Source organism: Onychomys torridus, chromosome 12, assembly GCF_903995425.1.
Source record: "Onychomys torridus chromosome 12, mOncTor1.1, whole genome shotgun sequence".
Classification (NCBI taxonomy): domain Eukaryota; kingdom Metazoa; phylum Chordata; class Mammalia; order Rodentia; family Cricetidae; genus Onychomys; species Onychomys torridus.
In genome coordinates this window covers 69362669-69384748 of record NC_050454.1, presented here as the reverse complement: position 1 = coordinate 69384748, position 22080 = coordinate 69362669, and the positions used below count along the sequence as shown (strand labels likewise).

Genomic DNA, 22080 nt, shown 5'->3' with positions numbered 1-22080 from the left:
TGGAGATGACAAAATTAGTGGGTCCCGCCTCCCGAAACTGATGGACAGGTGGCATGTAGGGCATGTCACAGGTGGATGTCTCCATAGCATCGTGCATACGGCCAGCTTGCAGATTTGAAAGCCCCAGGATGCTAACAAGGCTCAGGCTGGGAGTCAGGCCTTCCTTTCCATCTCACTGGGAGCCTGTTAGCTTTCTCTGCTCCTGGCCTGAGAGAGAGGATTCACTGTCTGACAGCCATCTGCAGACTGGGCCATTAGCACACAAAGCAGAGGATGTGTGGGAGAGAATGCACCCTGGTTATCTAAGATCTCGCATCCTGTCCTCCTGTGCTACCTAACTACAGCATTTTCCAGAAGGTACCCCACTGTCACCATGCTTCTGCTCTGGAGAGTGTCTCTATCATGCCCTCGCTGGGACGCTCACCAGCAGTAAACTTCCGAAATCCTCAGGGCTGTGCTCTGAACCCCACCAACTATACTTGCCTTCAAAGTCAGCCAGGGCCAAAACCTGGGAGTGATTTTAAGCCCCCTGTTTCAGAGAAGAAGGTAGTCTGTCAAAATTGGCAGTTTTGTAGAGCGGAGTCTCACAGAGCCTTTCATGGGAACATTAGCAGATGTGGGGCTGGGCGTACTGTCGAAGAAGAGCCTGTCTGAAACACATAAAACACACACATTTTACTATTTAGCCTCTAGTAGGCCTGGGGGTAGGGGTCATCTGGAGAATATCACTGCCGGAAATGCATCTAGAAGATTTCAATTAAAATTAATTACCTCAATCTTTGCAAATTACACTAAAGCTGTATATGTCATACCGGGGCCACAAACTGCTCTCTCCAGGGCATACTCTAGGCCACAATCCTTCAGAGATCACAGATGATGGAAAAGAAACCCCGTCAAGGCTCACAGCTGCTCCTATGACCCTCTTTTGTTTGTTTGTTTGTTTGTTTGTTTGTTTGGGGTTTTTCAAGACAGGGTTTCTCTGCCTTGGCTGTCCTGGAACTCACTCTGTAGACCAGGCTGGCCTTGAACTCACAGAGACAGGCCTGCTTCTGCTTGGATTAAAGGTGTGTGCTACCACAGCTTAGTTTCCTATGGCCCTCTTAATGGAGCCAGAAAGCCTGGTCTCCCTAAACCCAAAGAAACTGTAGATGGGAATTGTGGGAAATCATGCTGGTGCTTGTTCGCTGAGCATCGCTGAGGCCTCCCTTCCATCTCAGTGGAGCTCAATGCAGGGACTGGTGGCCTTAAATGCTCTTCCTCTGCCATCCACCAAGTCCTACTCACCTGGTGGACAGAACCTCCTAGGCAAAGCCCACTCTGGCCTCTTGTCTGTTCCTACCCTGCCAGGATCTCCCGGGCACATGGTACAGCTGTATGTTCCTTCCCACCCTAGACCATGAACTCATGGTGGCATTTTTTCTTTCTTTTTTTATTTTTAAGGTTTCAGAGGTACTTTATTTTTTCTTTGATATGCTATATTTTAGTGAATATATGATTCTTTGACTTGGAATTACTTCTAAGATGATTTTGAAACAATCCCTTGATTATTGTAGGAGCTGGCATGACTACTGATCTCTCCATTCCTTTTGGGTGACTCTGCCAACAGGAGACAGGTTCCATTCTATGCCAATTTGTGTTGCTGTATATGTCCATGTAGAAACACAGAAGAGGACTCCACCTGCTAACATAGCATTTCTGTATTGGTCATGAAAGTTAGGTGTCCATTTCTGGTGGCTCTGCCTTGCCACGGCTTGCTGAAAGCTTTGAACTTGGAGATGGCTTACTGAGTTTTTGACAAAGGGTAACATCACGGAGAAGAAGATGGAACTACGGTGACCACAGCACTGCCTGGATGCAAATTTGCCCCAGCTACCCTCACAAAGAGCCCTGAAAGAATCGGCATCTTCCCTTGTTGGAATTCTCTGTGTAGCTCTGCACCCTGAAGAGAGGGAAGACGTGTGCAGGATTAGGTGAATGGAGCTTATATTGTCTGCCAAGCTGGAGGACAATTGTTTAAAACAGCACAGGACTGTTCACGTCGACCATAAATACATCGCGGTATTTGTCGAGCAGGTCTGCCTTAGCAACCACCACAGATGGCTTTGGCCAACTGAAATGGACTCATTGACAGTTGGAGAGGCTACCAGCCCGAGGTCAAGGCATTGGCATACTTGTTTATCCTGAAAACTCTTTTGGTAGCTAGCCAATGGACGCTTTCTTCTGGCATCTGTACATGGTCATCCTGGGTGTCTGTAACCTAATTCTCCCTTCATATAATGACACTAGGCAGACTGGATGGGAGGTCGCTCTACCTCTCATCACCTCAGTCACCTCTGTAAGATACTGGATCTGAAAACTGTGCATCCACAGCATTGCAGCTTAGGCTATCAATACACAGATTTGGACAGAAATATTTTCAGTCCCTAACAGTCACACAGTGAGTACCCAACGAAGTCAGACCCTTGCCTGCTAACCAGACTCTCCCTAGTCACACCCCTCATCAGCCAGAATGAAGCAAAAATGAGAGAAAGTCCTGGAAATCAGTTATTTCCAGGTCAGTGCTTCAGGGGAAGCATTTGACATGAGCAGCTGTTAGGCTTGTTCTTAACCGTTCTATGTGGAGATCATCTTCATGATTCATGGGGTCCCCAGGTATCTGGCAGTGCGAGCAGATTGGCTACTCTGGCTTGTTGCTATGACCCCATCCTTTGCATATACCCCAGCCAGCGGGGTTTCAACGGGGGTGACCCACCTGTGGGAGCAAATGAAAGAGACAGAGGACACGAGGGACAACAGCAAGACAGGATTCTGATCAAGCTGCAGATTTTATTTTCCTCCACAAGGCTTATTTAGCATAGGAGGGGAAGAGGCAGGAAGGAGGGAATAGGGAGGGACGTGGCAGGGGTGCAGAACGTGGGAGACATGCAGATCATGCAACTGCAGGATGTCAGCTAAGGTCACTGGTCGGGGGCCATTTATTCTATTGCTAGGCCACCTGTCCATGGAATGCTCTTTACATTCGGTTGTCATGGCACCTGACTGTGGAATGTCTTCTTATCTTTGGGAGCCTCCGGTTAGTAAACAGGTGTTACTGCTCTGGGGAAGGGCAGTGGTCTTATAATTTGTTCTCTGGCCTAGCTAGTACTTTTCCATGGTTCATGTTTGGTTCCTGACATCTTGGTCCTTGACATGCATAAGAATTTTCCACAATGGATTCACACACACACACTCACTCACCCCAAGGCAGCAGGTGCTGCTCATGCTTTGGTTTGAGCCCCACCTACTTCCAGGCTCACTCTGAGCACTTGTGACCTCAGGAGACAGAAGAGGCCACAGGGAGGCCTCCATGGAGATGGGCTATGGCACCAGCAATCAGAGCCTGCCAGAGGCCTCCCTCAGCCACGTGAGAACTGTCTTCATCCCAGGAAAGTCTAAAAGGAAGGGAGACTTGTATTGTGTTGGGAGAAAGCCCTGATACAGTGAACCAGTGCTGCATGTCACAGCAGAGACAGGCACAGGCCAGAGGCCTGGGTGACCAAGGCTTGAGGAGTAGGCGGTGACTGAGCTGAGCCTGGAATAGGGAGAAGAATAAGGCTGGATGGAAGGAGAAGGCCCAGTACAGAATACAGCCTATACAAGGGAAGATTCCCATATGAGCCAGGTGAGCATAGGCTGAGAGGAAGGTCTAGCCCTCTTAAGTAGAGGCCAGGGCTGTAATATACCTCCAGGGGTGCTAAAGGCTGTGTCTGCTGCTAAATGAGCTCCACAGACAGACAATGACCGGAGTGGCCAGTCTGCGCTCCCTTGGTCTCTACACCTCTACTGCATCTGAACTGAACCCCACTCTATGCTTTGGCAGGCCCCAAACACACTCTCCACTGCCAGCATTATTGCTTTCCAGGAATCTCCTGTTTTTCAAACTATTTTTACCAAGATGTGATATTTTGCAAGCCTTGGGGCCCATCTCCCCGCTTTTCAGTTGAACCGATGAAAACATTCATCTTCTAGACCCAAGCAGTCTCCCTGACACCCCACCCTCACTCCCAACTCACTCCAGGATTTGGCTGAGAACCAGAAGTCCTGTATGTGGAACACAGGCCTGTTTGTCTCCCCCAGAGCTGGCAACACCTAGGGGCTGTGGTATGCTCACTCCCTGACAATGCACACACTAGCAGCCACTCCCAAGGGCCATGCACACGTCTACTGCAACCCCTGCATGCTGGCAAAAATCCAGGAAGGCTCATTTCTGTATATATTTTGACAAGAATTAAGGGCAAGGGCCCTTTACAAAATATTTTTCCAGGGAGCCATATTTCAGACTTGTTCTGCGGCTTGGTGACTCCTGCCCCGCAAAAATTCATCAATACAGTAAATATTTATTCAAATTCCAAAGTGAAAATAGGCTGGTGATGGACAAAGGATGTAAGACTTGATGGTGCCTGGTACTTGGCTCTCATTTTAACTCAGCCTTGCAAGAAAACTGCGGTGTTTAGCAGCTCACAGTCATTCTCCAGCAGCCCCAGCAAACACATCTTAAGGCTGGAAGATGTGTTGAGTTATGGAGAAAGGGACGTTATCAAAATTTTGTGTATGTTGATATTTATGAGAAAAATTTGAAATCCCATAGTAAGTACACAGACAAGCCCCTCTGTGGCGCTCTCTCCTGTCCTCAGATACCTCTTGGTTAGATAAGCCACACAGGGCCACAGTCTTTTCTGTAGCTGTGACAGCTACCTATCCCCGTGGCTGCCTCCAGCAGTCACAAAAGTGTTTGGGACATATGGTAAAGCCACAGCCTTCCAACATGATGTTTAACTGAGAAACGATGCTGTAGAGGCCTTGTGAGGAAAGAGTCCTGTTGTGGAATATTCCTTTGTACTGTGAAAATTTGTGACTCTGATTGGCTTAATAAAAAGCTGAATGGCCAATAGCGAGGCAACAATTTTAGGGCAGAGAGAATGCTGGGAAGAAGAATGTAATTCTTACCTGATAATTGTTCTTATTGTATATAGTTTTTTATGTCAGAGTTAAAACCTTCCCGTTTTTTATTTAGACAAAAAGGGGGAAATGTTGTGGAATATTGCCTCACACTATGAAAGTGTGTCACTCTGATTGGTTTAATAAAACGCTGAATGGCCAATAGCTAGGCAGGATTTTAAGGGGAGAGAATGCTGGAAAGAAGGGTGGAGAAGCCAGACAGACACAGAACAAGTCAGACACACAAACTGGTATAAAGGTAAAAGCCATGTGGTAGAGAGCAAAGTAATAAGAATATGGGTTAATTTAAGTTAGAAGAGCTAGTTAGGAACAAGCCTAAGCTGTTGGCTGAGCTTTCATAATTAATAAAAAGTCTCTGGGTCGTTTATTTGGGAGCTGGCTGGACGAGGGACAGAGAAAAACTAGCTACTGAGTCACACAGTATACTAGGCAGCTAGAGTCAACCTGTACACCTTCCACTGGGACTTACAGGACATAGGCCTGCAGGATGCACCGCCATCATCCCTGATAGTCTTTTTACCCTAGCAACATAACCCGCCACTAATGGTGGGTACACATAGTGCAAGGGAAAAAAAATCACACCTGATTTCTTCTTTTCCTGTGGTTTATAAGAAAGTTTGCAGAGGGAGAGATGTGCAGGAGACTGGAATATAGGACAATGAAGATCTCCACAGGAACACAAACATCCTTGACCGGTGCCATGGACAGACCAATGTGAACTGTTACGGTACATCACTTTAACTCATACACCTTTATGTTACGAAGGAAAGATGGTGATGAGAGGGCCCCCTTTTTACTTGGGACTGGAGAGGAAGCTCACCCTAAATGAGAGAATGTACCTTTGTCTTAGTCATTACCATATCCCCCCTCGCCTATCTCCATTCTCACTACCCTCTGTCTGTGACTTTGTTTCTCAATGCAATAACTTAAAGACCCGTTGTGTGTCCAATCTGCTGGCCCTGGGAATACAGTAAAGGAGAGGACACACAAGCCCCCTCACTCATCGAGTTTCTATAGAAATGAGGAACTACAAAAGCAATAATAAAAGGTCACTGCAGGATGCCCACAATGACAGATAAAAGGGACTCTCTGTGGAAAATAAATGATTTCTTTTTAGGGTCTTACTTATCCTGCACTAAACCAGAGACCATCAGACACCTGATATTCCTGGAATCTTTTCCTAGCCTATTTCCATCCCAAAGCCTGAGAGATGGTCCTGTCTAAGAGGGCCCTGATCTAACCACTCACTCATCTGTGCAGGGTGAGACAGAAAACAATGATAGACCTGCTTGGAGGAAGTATGAGGGGAAACAGGAAGTACCTAGAGAAAACAGGAAGTTCAAGAAACAGGAAGTAAAGGAAACATGGATCCTTAAGATAAAGGAATATGTTAGCTAGCAAAAAGTTGACTCTTAACTAAATACACTGGGGAGAAGTTGGCAAGAAGGTGAGTGGAAAGCATGTTATGGGTTTTCCTCCTCTGGACAGAAGCAGAATCAGTCACAGGTCATTGAAAGTTCCTCACATGGAACATGCAACACCAACAGAGAGAATTTCAGTTGCCCTGGCCAAGATTTGCTATATTAAGGAAAATGGAAGCCCCAGAGCCCAGGAACTGACTGATTTGTTCACTTTAGCCTGGCCCTATACAAACCACAATAGCAGTGCCGGCTGGGCACATGAAACCTTTGAGAGAATTCTCCAGTCATTTGGGGTCTTTGTCTAACATGTATGCTGTGGGGGAAGGAGACAGGAGATACAAATATCTCAAGGCTACACATGTATTCACATTGCTGTTCAGAGACTCAAAGAGGCTGTTCTTCTTTTCTCTACACCTTCATCTGGTATTCCTCATGAGACTCTACCCCATGATCATGGAGCAGTTATGTCTAGCCAGTTAGTGACAGCTCAGGCATCCCACTTATGCTCTCTCCATTCATTTTGAACATCAGTCAGCTTATTCAAAGTTCAGTCCCCTTGAGGAGAGCTTGGGCTTCAAGCCTCCTCAGGACAACTCAGACTTCCTCCGTCTGCTGCCTTGCTTCCTTTCCAATATGGTGGCCAAGCATTTGAAGGAAAGGAGGTTGTTGTCATGATTTAGATGAAGGAAAAGCCATCTCTGATATCACCACTGGAGAGCTCCCCAGCCATATTTTTAAGATAAATTTCAACTTGCTCCTTCACGAGTGTCCATGGCATGCCCATGCAACTAGAGTTGAACGTGGATGAAGAAGAGGCTAGTCTTCAGTTTAACTTCTGCATGACCCAGGATGGTGCTATGTTCCAGAGACTTAAATTTTGTTTCCCTCACATTATCCAATAACTACCCTGTGCCCCAACCATCAACTCTGCAGTTGGTTATTAGCACTGTGTCTGGCCTCTTACCTCCCACTACTTACTGTCAGCCCATTGCTAATCCTTCCATTCTGTTCTGGAAACTGCCAGGAGATAAAGGGCGGGACCCAGTCCAGACTACATCCACAGACATAACTGGGCCAGGTAATTGGAAATTCCTTGCTGATCAGTCCCTCCAAGCACATTCTGGGTAGTCAAATGACAGATAAATGGGGGCCACCACCATCACAGTGTTAGGTGTCTTCCTCTATGTGGGGTCCAGGTGAGAGTGTGGCATAATTTTCCACAGTTTGGTGCACTTGACAAGTTCTTCCAGAGTACAGACACTCTTCTTTACTGCACAGAGGGAGGCATTCCACTAACCTTGGTGCTTTGGGCTTTCGTTGAAATCCAGCTGTGCCCTGCCCAAGTTACTCCATGTTGTATGAAGAGATAGTTTTTCAAGCTGGGTCTTGTCCCGAAGTACTCCATTTCACAAACAGCATTTGATTTTGTTTTGAATGATGAATCAGAGGCACGGTGACTCCATACTTTATTGTCCACATAAACACCACCACATGTATGACACCTACCATGAGATACAGACCCATTAACGGCTTATTCCTAAAAGTGAACAAAGCACCACCCCACAAATTTATCAGGGTGCCTTGAGATCAAATGAACTCATGAACATAGTCGCATCACATAGGAAAACCAGGTCTGAGAATCAGTCAGACACACCAGATGAAGAAAGTGACAGGTCCCACTAACCTGCCATGTGACCACCTGGTGTGTGCATGAAGGCACCCACCGGCAGAGAATGCCCAACTGTCCCAGGAGTTCTGCTAGGCTCTGTCCAGCTGCTACTGTGTGTGTCTTGAATTGCTTTCCATCTGTCCATCTGACTGTTCTTCTGGATTCAGTCCAATCCTCTGCCTTTACAGCGTCCACAACCACATTCCTCACATGGGCAGCTCATCTCAACCTCAGACCCAACTTAACTTGGACCCAATAGCATGACTCCATAGTGGTGTTTCCAGTAGATCTATAACGAGGTTTGTTACATGATCCCAACAGAGGCTCCTCTTGTGTCTGTGTGCTTTCCCTTTTTTCTGCCTTTCTGTAAAGTCTCTTCCTTGAGCTATATGTCAGGTTCTTTAACTATTTGCAACTATTCTATAACTTACACACACACACGCACGCACGCACGCACGCACGCACGCATGCACAGGGAGGGAGAAGGAAAGACAGAAATCTGAGGATAAACATTAGTAGATTGGAATAAAAGAACCTGTGTTTGCTGTGGCTGACTATCAAGGGAGATTGGGATGGATTACCTAGCATACTTCAGCCAACAAAACAACATAGCTTGTGAATCTCTGTTATTCAATAAATTCTGACCTTATGGAATGACACAAACATGTCCATCCATGTTTCTGCCATAGCATGTTCATGACAAGCCCACACACTCACCTGGATGCACTGCAAAGGTGTGTGACCAAGATCCCCAACTCTAACCCAGAGGTTTTCCCTCTCTGTGCCCACGAGGCCGGGTCCGCCAGGTGAGCTCTCTGCCTGTTATATCTTCCTCCTGCCCCAGAGCAACAGAGCTCATGAGCTGCTTGTCACTGGCTGAAATCTGTTTCATCTATAGTTATGAAAAAACAATTGAGGATATGAGACCTCCTGCCTTAGCTTCTAATGTTAAGGAACTTTAAAAGTCCTCTCCTTCTCAACAAAGTTTAGATTTCAAGGCTTGCCTTGTTCCCTTTGCATCCTGACATAACAATTCAAATTCTTTACCAGCCTCCCGCAAGGAGCAACAGATGGCCCAAACTGAAGAAAGAGAGCCGGAAGGAAGTTCTACCCACAAAAACACCACAGTAAAGGGACATGAGCAGCTTGTCAAAACAAAGCAAGAAAAAAAAATCTTTGTTTTGTAAACCTATTACTGAGACTGAATCCAGTGCTTGGCTTCCCCCTATGGACATGCTCTGACTCTTGGAGGAGTCACATCATCTGTGAGTGGGAAACGGGGTCTAAACGGGGTCTAACTGGGCTGGAGAGATAGCCCGCCAGCAGAATTCTTGCTGTGTCCAAGCGTGAGGACCTGAATTTAGTCCCTAAAGCCCACATTTTAAAAGCCAGGTGCACCAGGGCGAGCTTGTAATCCTAGTGCTGGGGAAGCAAAGACAAATACTTCCTTGGGGCTTCCTGGCCAGCCAGCCTAGCGCAATTGGCAAGCTACAGGTTGAGATGCCTTGTCTCACAAAACAAGATTCTGAGGAATGACACCTAGGTCAACTTCTTGCCTACACACACACACACACACACACATCCCTACTGACTGGATACTCAACCCTTTCTTTCCTACTCTCCCGACTTTCTAGTTAAGACACAACACCCATCTTCAGGTTCCCACAATAAAGAGAACCAGGCAGTTCCTGCTGGTGACAGCAGCTGGAAGGTCCAACTGATGCCCTCTTCAAAGACGGAAGTAGACAGGTGGGGCCTGACCTCAGACATCACAGTTTTACCCAAACTACTAAATTATGCTGATTCCCTTTTGCCAAGAGCTGGAAAGGCTCGCAGACAAATTGCCACAGCCTCTTTTAGAAAACATTAAGGAAGGTGAACAAATGTGTGGCTTCCAAATGACCTTCACGTAGAAAATACAGGTCAAGGTCAGGGAAAACCAAAGTACACAGTCTAAAGGTGACACATGCCGCTTGTCTTCACTCACTGACCGCTCCAGAAGCTTCCTCAAAGAGGCAATGGGTGTTATGTTTGAGGAAACCGTGCATGCATGTGGCACCTTAGTTTTCAAAAGATCGCTTCATTTCCCCACTTTGATCTTCTCAAAGCACCACAAGGTGGGTACCATAAATGCTGGCATCTCCCTTGGCAGGTCTGCCAGCCTCCAGGGCACAGAGCAGTCATTTGAGGGATTCAAGGTGATCAGCTTCATACAAACCCCAATATCTCCACACAGTTTCTTCCCACTGTGTCTGGATGAGGCAGTTAGACCGAAGTGTTCCTTAAGAAGTAGGACATTGAGGTGCTGTTGGAAGTTTATAGAGAGGCAGTGGGGGTCCGCTGGCTTGTGGTGGGCTTAGAAATGAGAACCTGGCTTCCCATCCTGGCTCTCATGGGCTCACTCTAGAGGTGGGGGAAATCCTTGAGCCTCTCTTGGCTTACCTGTTCTGCCCATAGCAAAGTCATAATCATAGCTATGTTAGTCCCTTCCTGGGATGTTTAAAATCATGGGGAAACAAGCATTGGTGTGCACTGTGTTTATGGAGGAATTTCCAGACACCCAGCCTTCATGGGTGATGCCGTCACTGCTCAATCCCCTTATCTACAGAGTCCAGTTCCAGCTCTTTCCAGTTTCATGTTGGGTACCCATCCCGACATCTCTGCTCCCTTATTGCAAAAAGGCACCAAGGGAACAAGTGCAGCCAGGGTGATCTAAACGAGTACTTTGTTCTTGCTTCCAGAAGACTGGTGGGAAGAAGCACCATGACCATGGTAACTGTGGGAGTGTTCAGTTCTCTGCCTGATTGGTAGAAGTCTTCACAAAGCATGTGATGCACATTCCTCTTTTAATCTTCATTTTAACAGAGTTGGTGCACAGAGCAACACGCATCTCACAGGATGCCAGAGAGGAATTGAAGAAGGTGGACCTTAGCTACAAGGGATTGAACTTCTCTGGCCCAAGATTCCCCCATCCCTCCCTGTAGACAGATTTCTTTAGTGGTGATACTTTAAACAAATACAAAAAATGGAAAAAAAAAGTCTTCCCAGTTCAAGGGGAAAGTCAATCCAGGGCTATAGGTACTGGTTTGCATTTGAGCTGTCAACACGATACCCCCTTGTGATAGCAACACATCTTCACTGCAAAATACAGGACAATGCTCCAACTTCATCTCCCACAAACTCTCCAGGCACGTAACTGCCCATTGTGAGGTGCCTCTGGGAAGTGCTCTCAGGCATGAAAAAAGATGTGCAAGGAACCCCCGCTGTTTCTCACCACCACCACCCCAATAGTCTCATCTGTGTTTCTATCTTTTGATACTACCTTTAAAGTTGAAACAGTTATCATTTGAAACAAGATTCACGCAACTTTAATGAAGGTGTCTTTTCTAAAGTTCTACAATGGCTGATATGACCACTGGGAATTTAAATCCAGGGCAGAGTGTTTGTCTAGCATGCAGGAGACCCTGGGTTCCATCCCAGGCATCATAGAACAGCAACAAAAATCACCACTCCCACTAGTCTTTGAGCTGCAAAGCAGGTGCTGAAGTAAAGTGATGGATGGTGTCTATCACCTATGACTCTGTTAGCAGAAGCTGAATGAACCCACCAAACATCAATGAACCATTCATACCAGCAACCAGCAGAGGGTAGAGTAACCACTAGGTTCCAAGAGAGAGTATCTTGAATAAGGAGTGTCCTAGTTAGCTTTAACTGTCAATTGGATAGTCATCTGAGAAGGGGTCTCAACCAAAGGACTGTCCAGATCAGATTGTCCTGTGGCCATGTCTACAGGGGCAGGGGTTGTCTTGAATATTAGTTGATGTAGGAGGACTCGCCTCACTGTGGGTGGCATAATTCCCTAAGCAGGTGATCCTGGGCTATACAAAATAGCTAGCTAAGCATGAGCAAGCAAGTGAGGCAATAAACATTGTCCCCTGTGCTCTACTTCAATTTCCTGCTTCAGCTCCTGTCTGGACTTCCTTCGATGATGAATTATGACCCAGAAGTATAAGACAAACACATTCTTTCCTCCCTTAAGTTGCTTTTGGTCAGAGTGTTTTATCACAGCAACAGGGAGAGATTAGAACAGTGACAGAGACTGAAAAAATTCACCAGAACATAGCTTATTAAATGCCTGGTTGTATGACTCCGGATACAAAGGATATAGGAGTAGACAGAAAAATAAATCAATGTAAGTGAGTTCTCACAGGGGACATGTCATGGAGAAAAGACTAAGTGGATCTTATTAGCTGAGCAAAGAGTTGACACCAAGGGAGATGGCTTGGTCAGAGGAAGAAAAAGAACAGTCCCAGTGACTTGAGCAGAGACAGCCCCAGCTCACACATTCAGCTTACAAGGTTTTGATATGTTGGTGCCAGTTGTCACCTTCAGGACAATGTCAGTCACATGAGGTCTTCAATTCTTTACAGTAAAATAGACTTTCGTTAAATGGTTTCCTGACTATAGGCTAATGTAAGTGTTGTGCACGTGTGTAAGGCAGGAGAGGCTGAGATGGGATGTGTGGTAATTGGACTCATAATTCATAATCCGTTTCTATAGGTTTAGCGACCTGTGTTCCTATTGTTGGTTGAGTAGCCTCAGCACAAGGCATGATGGGATAATGTATGCCAGTACGTTCAACAGCCCTCTCCTGAGGGATGAGAAAGCACAGTGTGGGGAGTTTTTATAGAGCCAATGTGAAACAGTTGATGACTTATATTATCTATGACTCTAGTAGCTGAAAGCAGGCAAATCTAGCAAAGGATCACTTGGACCAGGACAGAAACAAGCTGAGCTATGGCATTTACACACCCACAGTGCCGGTTCTCCTAACACAGCTGCTCTCAAGCCACTGGCATGGGCAACCAGGAAAAGATGAAGATTGGCATGTCACTGTGATATATTTCTGCCATAGAAGCACAATATGCAAACGCTGCCGGACACCAGGCGATGGGGAAATAATTAGGAAGCTGTGTTCTAAGAAGTTCTTAACTTTTCCAGTGTAATTTATTTCATTGTAAGCTTACATAGTGTGTTCTTGAAAAAGCGGCTTCGTGAATACCAAATAAATCACAGACTTTCTGAAAATGTAGCCTGGGCTCTTGGGAACAACCACCAGAGATTGCCAACATGTTGTTACTGCATGGACCTAACACAGGGAAGGGAGTCTCATGGGGAGACAGAGAGACACAAAATGCACTCTGTGGAGCCGGGTTCCAAAGAGAGGCAAGATGAAGAAGCAGCTTCAGAGGGAGTGCAGTCAGTTATGAGGGTGCCGAGGAGACTCAAGCAAAGGGGAAGACTAGCGTGGCCTTTTAGGGAGCCTCAGAGCACCGCACAGTATGGGACGATGGAGATGAGGGTGGTATTCCTTCAAGGGAAGCAAGGGAAGGTTGATGTAAGAGTGGCACATCAACGGTGGGAGATTTTGAGCCTGGTGCTCGGGTGTGGGTAGAAGGACCAGCCAGGGACACATAGGGTCAGTCAGGACGACTCAGAGAACTGGAGCACCAGGGCTGAGCTGAAAACACTGGGGAGTTGGGTGACTCCCTGGGCCTGCTGGATGATGGGGGCAGCCAGGGAGATACACCTGTGGAGATGTCTGGTGGCTGACTGAGGAGACACAGGGTCAGGGCTTCAGAGAGAAGGATGCTGTGGAAAGAGCCAGCAGGAGTTTCCCATCTGCCTGGGCTGGCAGAGGTCGAGGGGAATCAGTTCTGTGGAGACCCAGGAGGCAGAGCTTCAGCTCCTGTCCTAATCTGGAAGGGGAGGGGAGAAATAGCAGCAGAAGGTTCCAGAAGAGAAGCCCCAGTCAGTAGGGAGGAGGACCAGGCGAAAAGGTCACCAAGATAGGGCCATTTCCAAAGGAGAAGAGGTAGTACAGGTGAATGGGTTAAATAGGGAAAAACAAATTGAGTTCAGGCTAGGGCTATGCTCTGGGCTGACTTACCGGGGATGTATCTTCTCATGCCGCCGGGCTTGGCTCATGTGGATGGGGCATTTGTATCAAAGAGAAGCACTGTTGGTCAGCAGAAACATGCACTAGGAACCTCAGTGCTCCGAACCAAAGACAAGAAATAGTGGGCCCTTCCCGATAGTCAACAAGGACTTAAAAACCCAAGATCTAAGCAGCCAGATGCAGAGCACAAGAGGAACAGGAGAGACGTCTCCCTACGCCGGGATGTGATTGTGGTTTGTGAGATAATCTGGTGGCCCTATCTAGTCATTTCCTTTGAGAGGATACGCTGTGGCACTTAACATACTTGTCTGTAACTTAAGAGGGGAAAAACATCATTTATTACACTTTATTTTAGTGGGTATGTGCATGTGCACACAAATGTTCACATGTGGGTCACTACTTGCCCGTGGAGGCCAGAGGACAGCTGCTCCTACCGTGTTAGTCTTTGGGATTGAACTCAGGTCATCGTCGTGGTTGACTGTACACGCCTTTATCACTGGGCCATCTCACCAACCTTTAGAGGAAATCTTTTTAAAACGTCCCCAAATAACAAAGATAAAATGCAACCATCTTCCTAAAGGGATGTGCTGCCCATGTACACCATCTATCCCACACGCCAGGAATATCCACAGGCTGTTTTCTCGGGTTATACGTGAGTACTGAGCATCCTTCAAACCGCCCAGGCCAATTCACCCATGTTCTCGATGCTCTGGCTGTGGCTTATGTTTACTCAGAGGAAAACAAGATTCGAGCCAAGTAGAAAGACAATACCCCACTCATTGTGTTTGACTTAACATATTTCACAGACACAAAAATGAAGCTTACAGTTTATTTCCAAAATTCCAAATTTTAGTAATTCCACCAATTCTTTTTGCATTTTTTTTGCTTTTTTTTTCTGAAAAAAAAAATCCAACTTCCATTCTTTCTTTATTTTACAAGACACTTCATCACTCTTTAGTTTGTCCTTACGTGAGTATGTATGTCTTCTAGTTTGTTTCCGGACCTTAAAAATCCATGTCCTGCTTTTTCCTGTTGCCTTAGTTGAATGAAAAACATTTCTTCACGCTCTTTCTAAAAACCGCCCTGCATCTCGCTGAAGTCCTTCTTTACTTCTCCCTTCCTTTCTAATTCTATCTCTTCAGCTACATGGATTGTTCTGCAATTAGGAAACAGCAGAAAAAAAAAACCAAATAAAAATGACAAGATTGTTGGCAGTGCCGTGAGGAAACAGACAGACTAAATTTTACTGGTGACACTGTAAATGGAAACAACAACAACAAAGACTTCAGAGCAATTTTGCAGTATGTGACAAGCCATAAAATTCATTCCCTCCCCTTTGACCCAGTAAGTTCTCAGGGGGAAAATGTCCTGAGGAGTAACTCCAAGGAAGCAAAAACATATTTACAAAAAATGTCTCAAGCCTGCTATATATTAAAACAAAAACTGGGAATGGCCCAAGGGCCCAGCCTGAGGAAGTGGTTTAGGGGAATGTGCTCCGTAATGTAATGGAATATCTCGTGGCCCCCAGGAATGACAATTAGGAGATGGTTAGGAAATCCAGGAGGGATCATGCAAGACCCACTGAGTAGGAAACAGAAGGGGTCAAAGGTCAGAATGTGCGTCTGCTGAAGGCTGTGCGTCCACTTTGCCTTCCTCGTGGGCCCCTTGGACAAACCCCACTACCGTAGGCAACACACACACCTGAGAAGGGAAAGGCAGTTGGGAGGGAGAGGGAGGCCCTCTTAGTCTGACCTAATTTGATAGCATTGGAATTGGATTTCCAGATATCCTGTCACCATTGTCCACGCTGAGACCATCGATCCTCCCAGCTCATGACTGTCTCATAAAGTAAGCATCTAAGCAGACACTTGCTATGGGAGAGTCAGGATGAGTGAAACAGACTGGTGGTCTGGCCCATTGTCCTGTGACTGTCATTCACTTAAGAGCAAATTGTCAGGAGGGAGTGCAGTTTTTTGTTAAATAATAAGGAGCACCAAATGCAGGCCCAGTGAGTGTGAACACACAACCACAAGGCCCCGTCATCTCAGAGACGCAAACACAGCTCTTCTGTCTGTGTCCCATAGGTTTTCCTCTGCTTGGGCTGTGGAACCCAAACCATCACCTCCTCGAGGTTCCACTTTATCCTGGTTCTCTCTGCCTCCAGAACCCCCCTGCCATCCCCAGTGGCTCCTTCCCCCGTCACCCCCAGGCTTAACACACATACAATGGACGCTCCATCTCTTAGACAGTGGACTCCTAATAAAGGCCTAACCCCAACCCTCTGGGGAGAAAATCCCTGGTTTGTTCCTTGGCCAGTTGCCCTGGTGTAAATACTCCGCTGCAGTTGAGTTTAAGCTGCCAACATGACAAGGTTGAACAGAGAAGAGACGCATGGAAACGCACAGCGGAGTGACATTCAGGCCACAGGTATAGACAGTGATAAAATGGTTAAGAAAACGAAGAGCTTTGAATATTTATTATCTTCGCTTTTAAACAAAACTTATTTCATTGTAAGCTTACAAGATCTGGTTTTTACAACATTTGCAATACTAGCTCATGAAATTCCTAAACTGTCAACAATCAGATCTTGCAAGCAAGCTCGGACCCTCCACTCCAGCACAATAACACACCTTGCCACTATGACCTGGTCCATAACACAACTTGTTCCTCTTTGGATACTGCTCCTCTTAGAGGGGTGGTCTCCTCTGATGGGCCGAGGCCAGCATCCTGGGGAGGCTTTCCTTTGACATGTCTAACAAACCTCTCTTGCCTGCTTTAGTCCTACCATCCTCTCCTATCCTCCCTGCAGATTTTCATGATTCACTGGTGTCCAATCTTCCCTGAGTGACCTCATTCACACTAATGCAGAGCTCGACAAGGAGACCTGGAATGGGAGCTCTATTGGTCTATTTTTCATGACTATAATAAAATGCTTGAGTGCCCGCTCTATGAAGAAAAGAAGGTTTTGTTGTTGTTGTTGTTGTTGTTGTTGTTGTTGTTTCCCGAGACAGGGCTTCTCTGTGTAGCTTTGTGCCTTTCCTGGATCTCGTTTTGTAGACCAGGCTGGCCTTGAACTCACAGAGATCTGCCTGGCTCTGCCTCCCGAGTGCTGGGATTAAAGGCGTGCACGACCACCGCCCAGCAAGAAGTTTATTTTGTGCACCGTTTTGGAGGTGGACTTTCCGAGATTAAACAGATAACTGTGCACACGTGACGGTGACTTCGAATGGGCACAGTGGCAGTGCAGGGAGTCTCAGGCCGACTGGGGAAGTGGCTGAAAAGGAAGCCTGAGGGGAAGACGGGGCCAGCCCATGAAAAGGGTTCAGCTAACATCAAAAATGAGGCAAATTTACCAAGGTTTTGGAAGACTGATAAAATCCTTCGAGCGACTGACCAAGACACCGAGGTAAACAGATGAGGGTGTTAACTTCTGTTCATGCTTTTCCCTTTTGTCTGAACACTCCCTCGGCTGGGGATGCATTCCCTTCGCTTCCCTGTCCCAGGGGAGTAGGGTCCATTTGGAAGTCTCCTGCAATCCTCTGCCACCCTGTGCCTCAGGGAACCACCCCTTCTCTGCGCTCCACGGCCCTTCACTTCCAACATCTTACTGAGCACCTGATGTATGCTAGAAGTCTTTCAGAGAACGGGCTAGGGGACAGAGTTAAGCCCCTACCCTCATGGGGACAAACGGAATACAAAGCCCAGAAATGATTTCAATGAAAGCACATACTGGAATAAAAAATCAAATAAAGCAGTGGGAGTAGGGTGGGGGAAAGGCTCCTGTGTGCTCAGCATGGCAGCCTGTAGGGTTCTTCCTGTGTCCCTCTTCCTCGGTGAGTTCATTTGCAGGTGTCCCATTGTCTGTCTGTTGCCTCTCCTTCTGCGGGCTCCAGCCACTTTGTCAAGGACCACTCCTGTGACCTCACAGCCCTGTTATAAGGGCTCTCTATCCAAAACTAGTTGCAGTCTGGGGTTCTAGGGACAAGGACTTCAATATATAGATTTGACAGAGACAGCTCAGTCCACAAAAGCAGGGAACATCCTCCCCCTCCTCAGGGCGACAATTTTGGACACACCATGACGAATCCAAGCCTCTGTGCCACAGGCTCCTCTCCATTAGTCATGACCGTGCATTTAGGGATCAGGTCTCATTTCTTTGTCCCATGTCCCCCAGCTTATCTGAAGTAAGTATGTATTAAATGAACAAATAACTTTTATAGAGAAATTGTGTTTCAAATTCCAGCAGTCTTTTGTTCCCTGAGTAGAGAACCTCTGGCCAGTCAGCAACGTGCCCGGTTTGGGAACAATTGCTATCAAGCCACCTGAGCGGCTCATGATGCATTCCACACTAATTTTTCCAGTGAGCTCTGAACTGCACCCCACCACCTGACTAAAACACCAAAATCATATCTGACGTCCCAGTTTTGCAAGTTTGAGGATTATTTCTGGCTTGGAAGCTATTCAGGTCCAAGAATATCAAAGGTAACGTCTGTAAGCAGAGTTAATTTATCGCTCCATCTGCACCATTCATGAACACACCCATTGGAACTCCCAGGAAAAGGAGGTTGTGGGATGAACCCTCAGTCAGGAGCAGTAAGCAGGTGGGCTCCCATTGGGAAAAAGCACTGGGTGATTGGCTAAGGGAGAGACACAGTCAGGAGACAGAAAACGCCTTCTTCACACCCTCAGAGAAAACACAGCAGATGGACCAGGAATGGCCTGGGGAAGGTGCATCCTTCTGCTTCAAAGTGGATAGTGGGCTCCTGCATTTCACAGGTTCCGCCTTATCATGGACTCTTGGGCTCCTTACTTAAGTATCATTTTTGTTTGAGTGGGAAAGTAGCATCCATCCTTTCATTGTGAGTACAGGTATAGGTTACGTTATCAGAAAATACAATTTCTGGCCTTAATTTCAGTACTTATCTTATATACATTTATTCTCAATGAATTCTAATTTCTGTGTCTGCACGCACGTGTGCTTTATGCATGCTTCCACATTCCTGAAAGGAAAGGATTTGGACAATTTACAAAATCACTTAAGATATAACAAGATCACATGACTTAAAGATGAGATGAACTTTTGCATAACGACCACTACCAAATCTTTCTCACTGAGATTTGCTGAAACCTACATGAACCCTGTGCAGAAGGACTTAGTGACCCAGTGGAAATAATGCTGCTCACGAAAGCCCGGGTTGAGGTCTCTGAGGGTGGGTAAGATTGCACCCCATATTTCAGACACTGTTCTGCCTAACAAATGAAGAAATGATTTTCTGCATGGTGAGCAGTGGAAAGTTCTGCAGGTTCTCAACCCTGGTGTAAGACATCCAACTTCTACGGTAAGTCCGGAACGGCTCAGTGTCACTATGATGGACAGTGGAGGTGGGGCAGAGGACTAAGAGTTTGAAACATTCCCACATAAGACAGCTACTCTCATTCCAGACAGCTACTCCCATTCCAGACAGCTACTCCCATTTTGTTTCTTACTGGGCCTTTGGGGAATGGGGAAAGTGGGGAGCAGTTAGAAGAGACACAACAGCAGAATCCACAGCAGTGAGGCCTCCAGTGCCACACAGAACCATCAATCACAGATGTCCACAGGCAGTAGACTGGTGGCAGAATCTGATATGGTTCCAGAGTGCTGGTCTGGCCTCTGAGTGGCCTGCTTTGACTAACTCTGTCAGTCAGCTTCTTGGGAGCCAACTGTGCAAGGTGTCTGTTGTCTCAGTGGCTTTCTGAAGTCAGTGAGTCACACCAGAACCTCTGAGACAATCCCCTTTGAATTCCACAGTATCGATGAAGAGTGCTCAGCAGCTGGAAAGGAGAACTCTGCTCTGTGGGAGGCCCAGAGCTTAGTCCTGCTGCCATCCCAGCGGCCCTGAGGACTAAGTTCCAGGCTCTGCCTCCATATTAGTTGCTTTTCTTATTGCTATGATAGAGCAACGTCAGGAAAGATACTTATTCTTATTCTGGCTTCCAGTCTGAGAGCACAGTCCTACATAGTGGGGAAATCCTGGTGGGCAGGAGCCTGAGGGAGTTACCCTCATTGTCTGCAGTGGGGGAAGCAGGGGATGATGGGTGCTGGGGGAAGCAGGGGATGATGGGTACTGGGAGAAGCAGGGGATGATGGGTGCTGGGGGAAGCAGGGGATGATGGGTACTGGGAGAAGCAGGGGATGATGGGTACTGGGAGAAGCAGGGGATAATGGGTACTGGTGTTCAACTCATTTCTCCTTTTCATTCAGCCCAGGATCCCAGCCCTGGAAAAGCGCTACCTATCATCAATGCTGGTCTTCCTGTGTCAGTGAACCTAATCTACAAACTCCACCACAGGCACACCCAGAGATTTGTCTCCTGGTGGCTCTAAATCCTGTCAAATTGACAATCAATATAAACCATCATGGATCCACCCCTCTCCAGGGCTTATCTAGAGTCCCCACGGCTTATCAAGTCTTTGCCCTGAATTGCTCTCTTCTACTCAGGACGAGGACTCTGTGTGTATCATTCATTTGTTTGCTTTGGAAAACTAGCCTTTTCTCCATGGTGATTTGCAAACCAGTCCTTTCTGGTTACCGTGAAAGGGACCTCTGGGTGGGTAGAACCCATGCTTGACTGACACTGGTGTACCAGTCTGGTGGAGCTGTCCCAAGGACGGGGCTGTGAGTGGCTGACTCCTTCCTGGGTTCTTATGAGGAGGAAGGGATACGAATGTTCCGCGATCTTTTTAGAAGGCATCAATCTCAGTCACCCTGGTGAATTAACCTTCTGCTTAAAGCCCTATCTCCAAACGCTACCACACTAGGAGCAAAGTCTTCAACATGTGCTTTTAGTCTATAGCACAAAATGACATTTATGAAAATCGGAGGGATTTAATCTAAAGTATGTTTGACTCCTTTTAGCATGAGCTAATGAAGTAAAGAGCCCTCACTAATCTTTACCTTTATTTTTTTCCTAATTTTCTATAAATTACTGTTTTCAAACTTACCACTAAACAGAGAAATCCTCTAGGACCTCTTGCAAACAAGTGAATTGAACACATAACTTTGGGAACCATCTTTGTGTGTGTGCATGTGTGTGTACATGTATGTGTGTGTGCGTGTGCGTGTGCGTGTGCGTGTGTGTGTGTGTGTGTGTGTGTGTGTGTGTGTGTGTGTGTCTTCTAGAAGAGGAATGTGGCCTCAGTGCCTCCTCGATCCTGATGGTTAGCAGAGACCAAGGAGTTTTATACCGACAGTGGCTGTGGGTTCCACGGATACTCACCATAGTATTCAGATTGAGGTCCAGAGAGAGGAAAGGATATAAGTAGAAGCCTACATTCCAGGAAGTATGGCAGGAAGACTCTTGACTAGACCATCTCCATCACTAATACGTGGACAGTGATGCTCCAACAAGAGAGTCTTCCTGGACCCGTGAGGTGGCCGCTGCACACAGAGCCTGTACAGCCCCCTTCCCTGTGCCCCTCCACTCCACTGTCCAAGATTTGAGGAAAAGGAGACAAAGACTGAGCCAAGAGAAGTATCTCTTTCCTTACCTGTCCCCAGCTTAGGACTTTAACATGGCTGGACCCACCTGATCCTGTCCCTCAAATCCTTTGAGTTTCCCAAACTTTGGATTTTCACTACAGTGCTTGAACTGGTTTTTCAGGCTGTGATGCGTCTCTCTTTTAGAGGGAATGTCAGGCGGCTGCACAGGTTTTTGTTTGGTTGTTTTGGTTTGTTGGTGGTGTTGTTTTGTTTATGTGAGCAGGGTAACCACTCAGAGGCTGGAGCTACACCATTCTTTTGTGTATGGATTCTGCCAACAGTTATTGAGCATGTATCAGGCACTGGTCTGGGATCTGGATTTCCATTATGTGGCTAAACAGACATGGTCTAACCTTCTTGGAACTTAGATTATGGTGGGAGGGTGGAGCTACAAATATAAGTGTGCCCCGTGGTGAGCATCCAGAGAGAGACTGACAGACCAGCAACTGAACAGGAGCAGACGTTATGCCTGGTAAAGACAGAGGTTAGAAACACAGCACAGAGTACAATG

The 22080-nt window shown here is 46.7% G+C and overlaps 1 protein-coding gene across 1 annotated transcript; it reads right to left on the bottom strand.

Moving 5' to 3' along the window:
* Positions 1-1565: 1565 nt before the first annotated feature.
* LOC118593719 (cytochrome c oxidase subunit 7B, mitochondrial-like) lies at positions 1566-1808 on the bottom strand. Its single transcript, XM_036203185.1, has one exon. It carries the CDS (start codon positions 1806-1808, stop codon positions 1566-1568), a length of 243 nt encoding a protein of 80 aa, XP_036059078.1.
* Positions 1809-22080: the final 20272 nt, after the last annotated feature.

Bases quoted from the DNA above. Each gene is read 5' to 3' on its own strand.
- LOC118593719 (XM_036203185.1), bottom strand. From the start codon at position 1,808: ATGTTACCCTTTGTCAAAAACTCAGTAAGCCATCTCCAAGTTCAAAGC.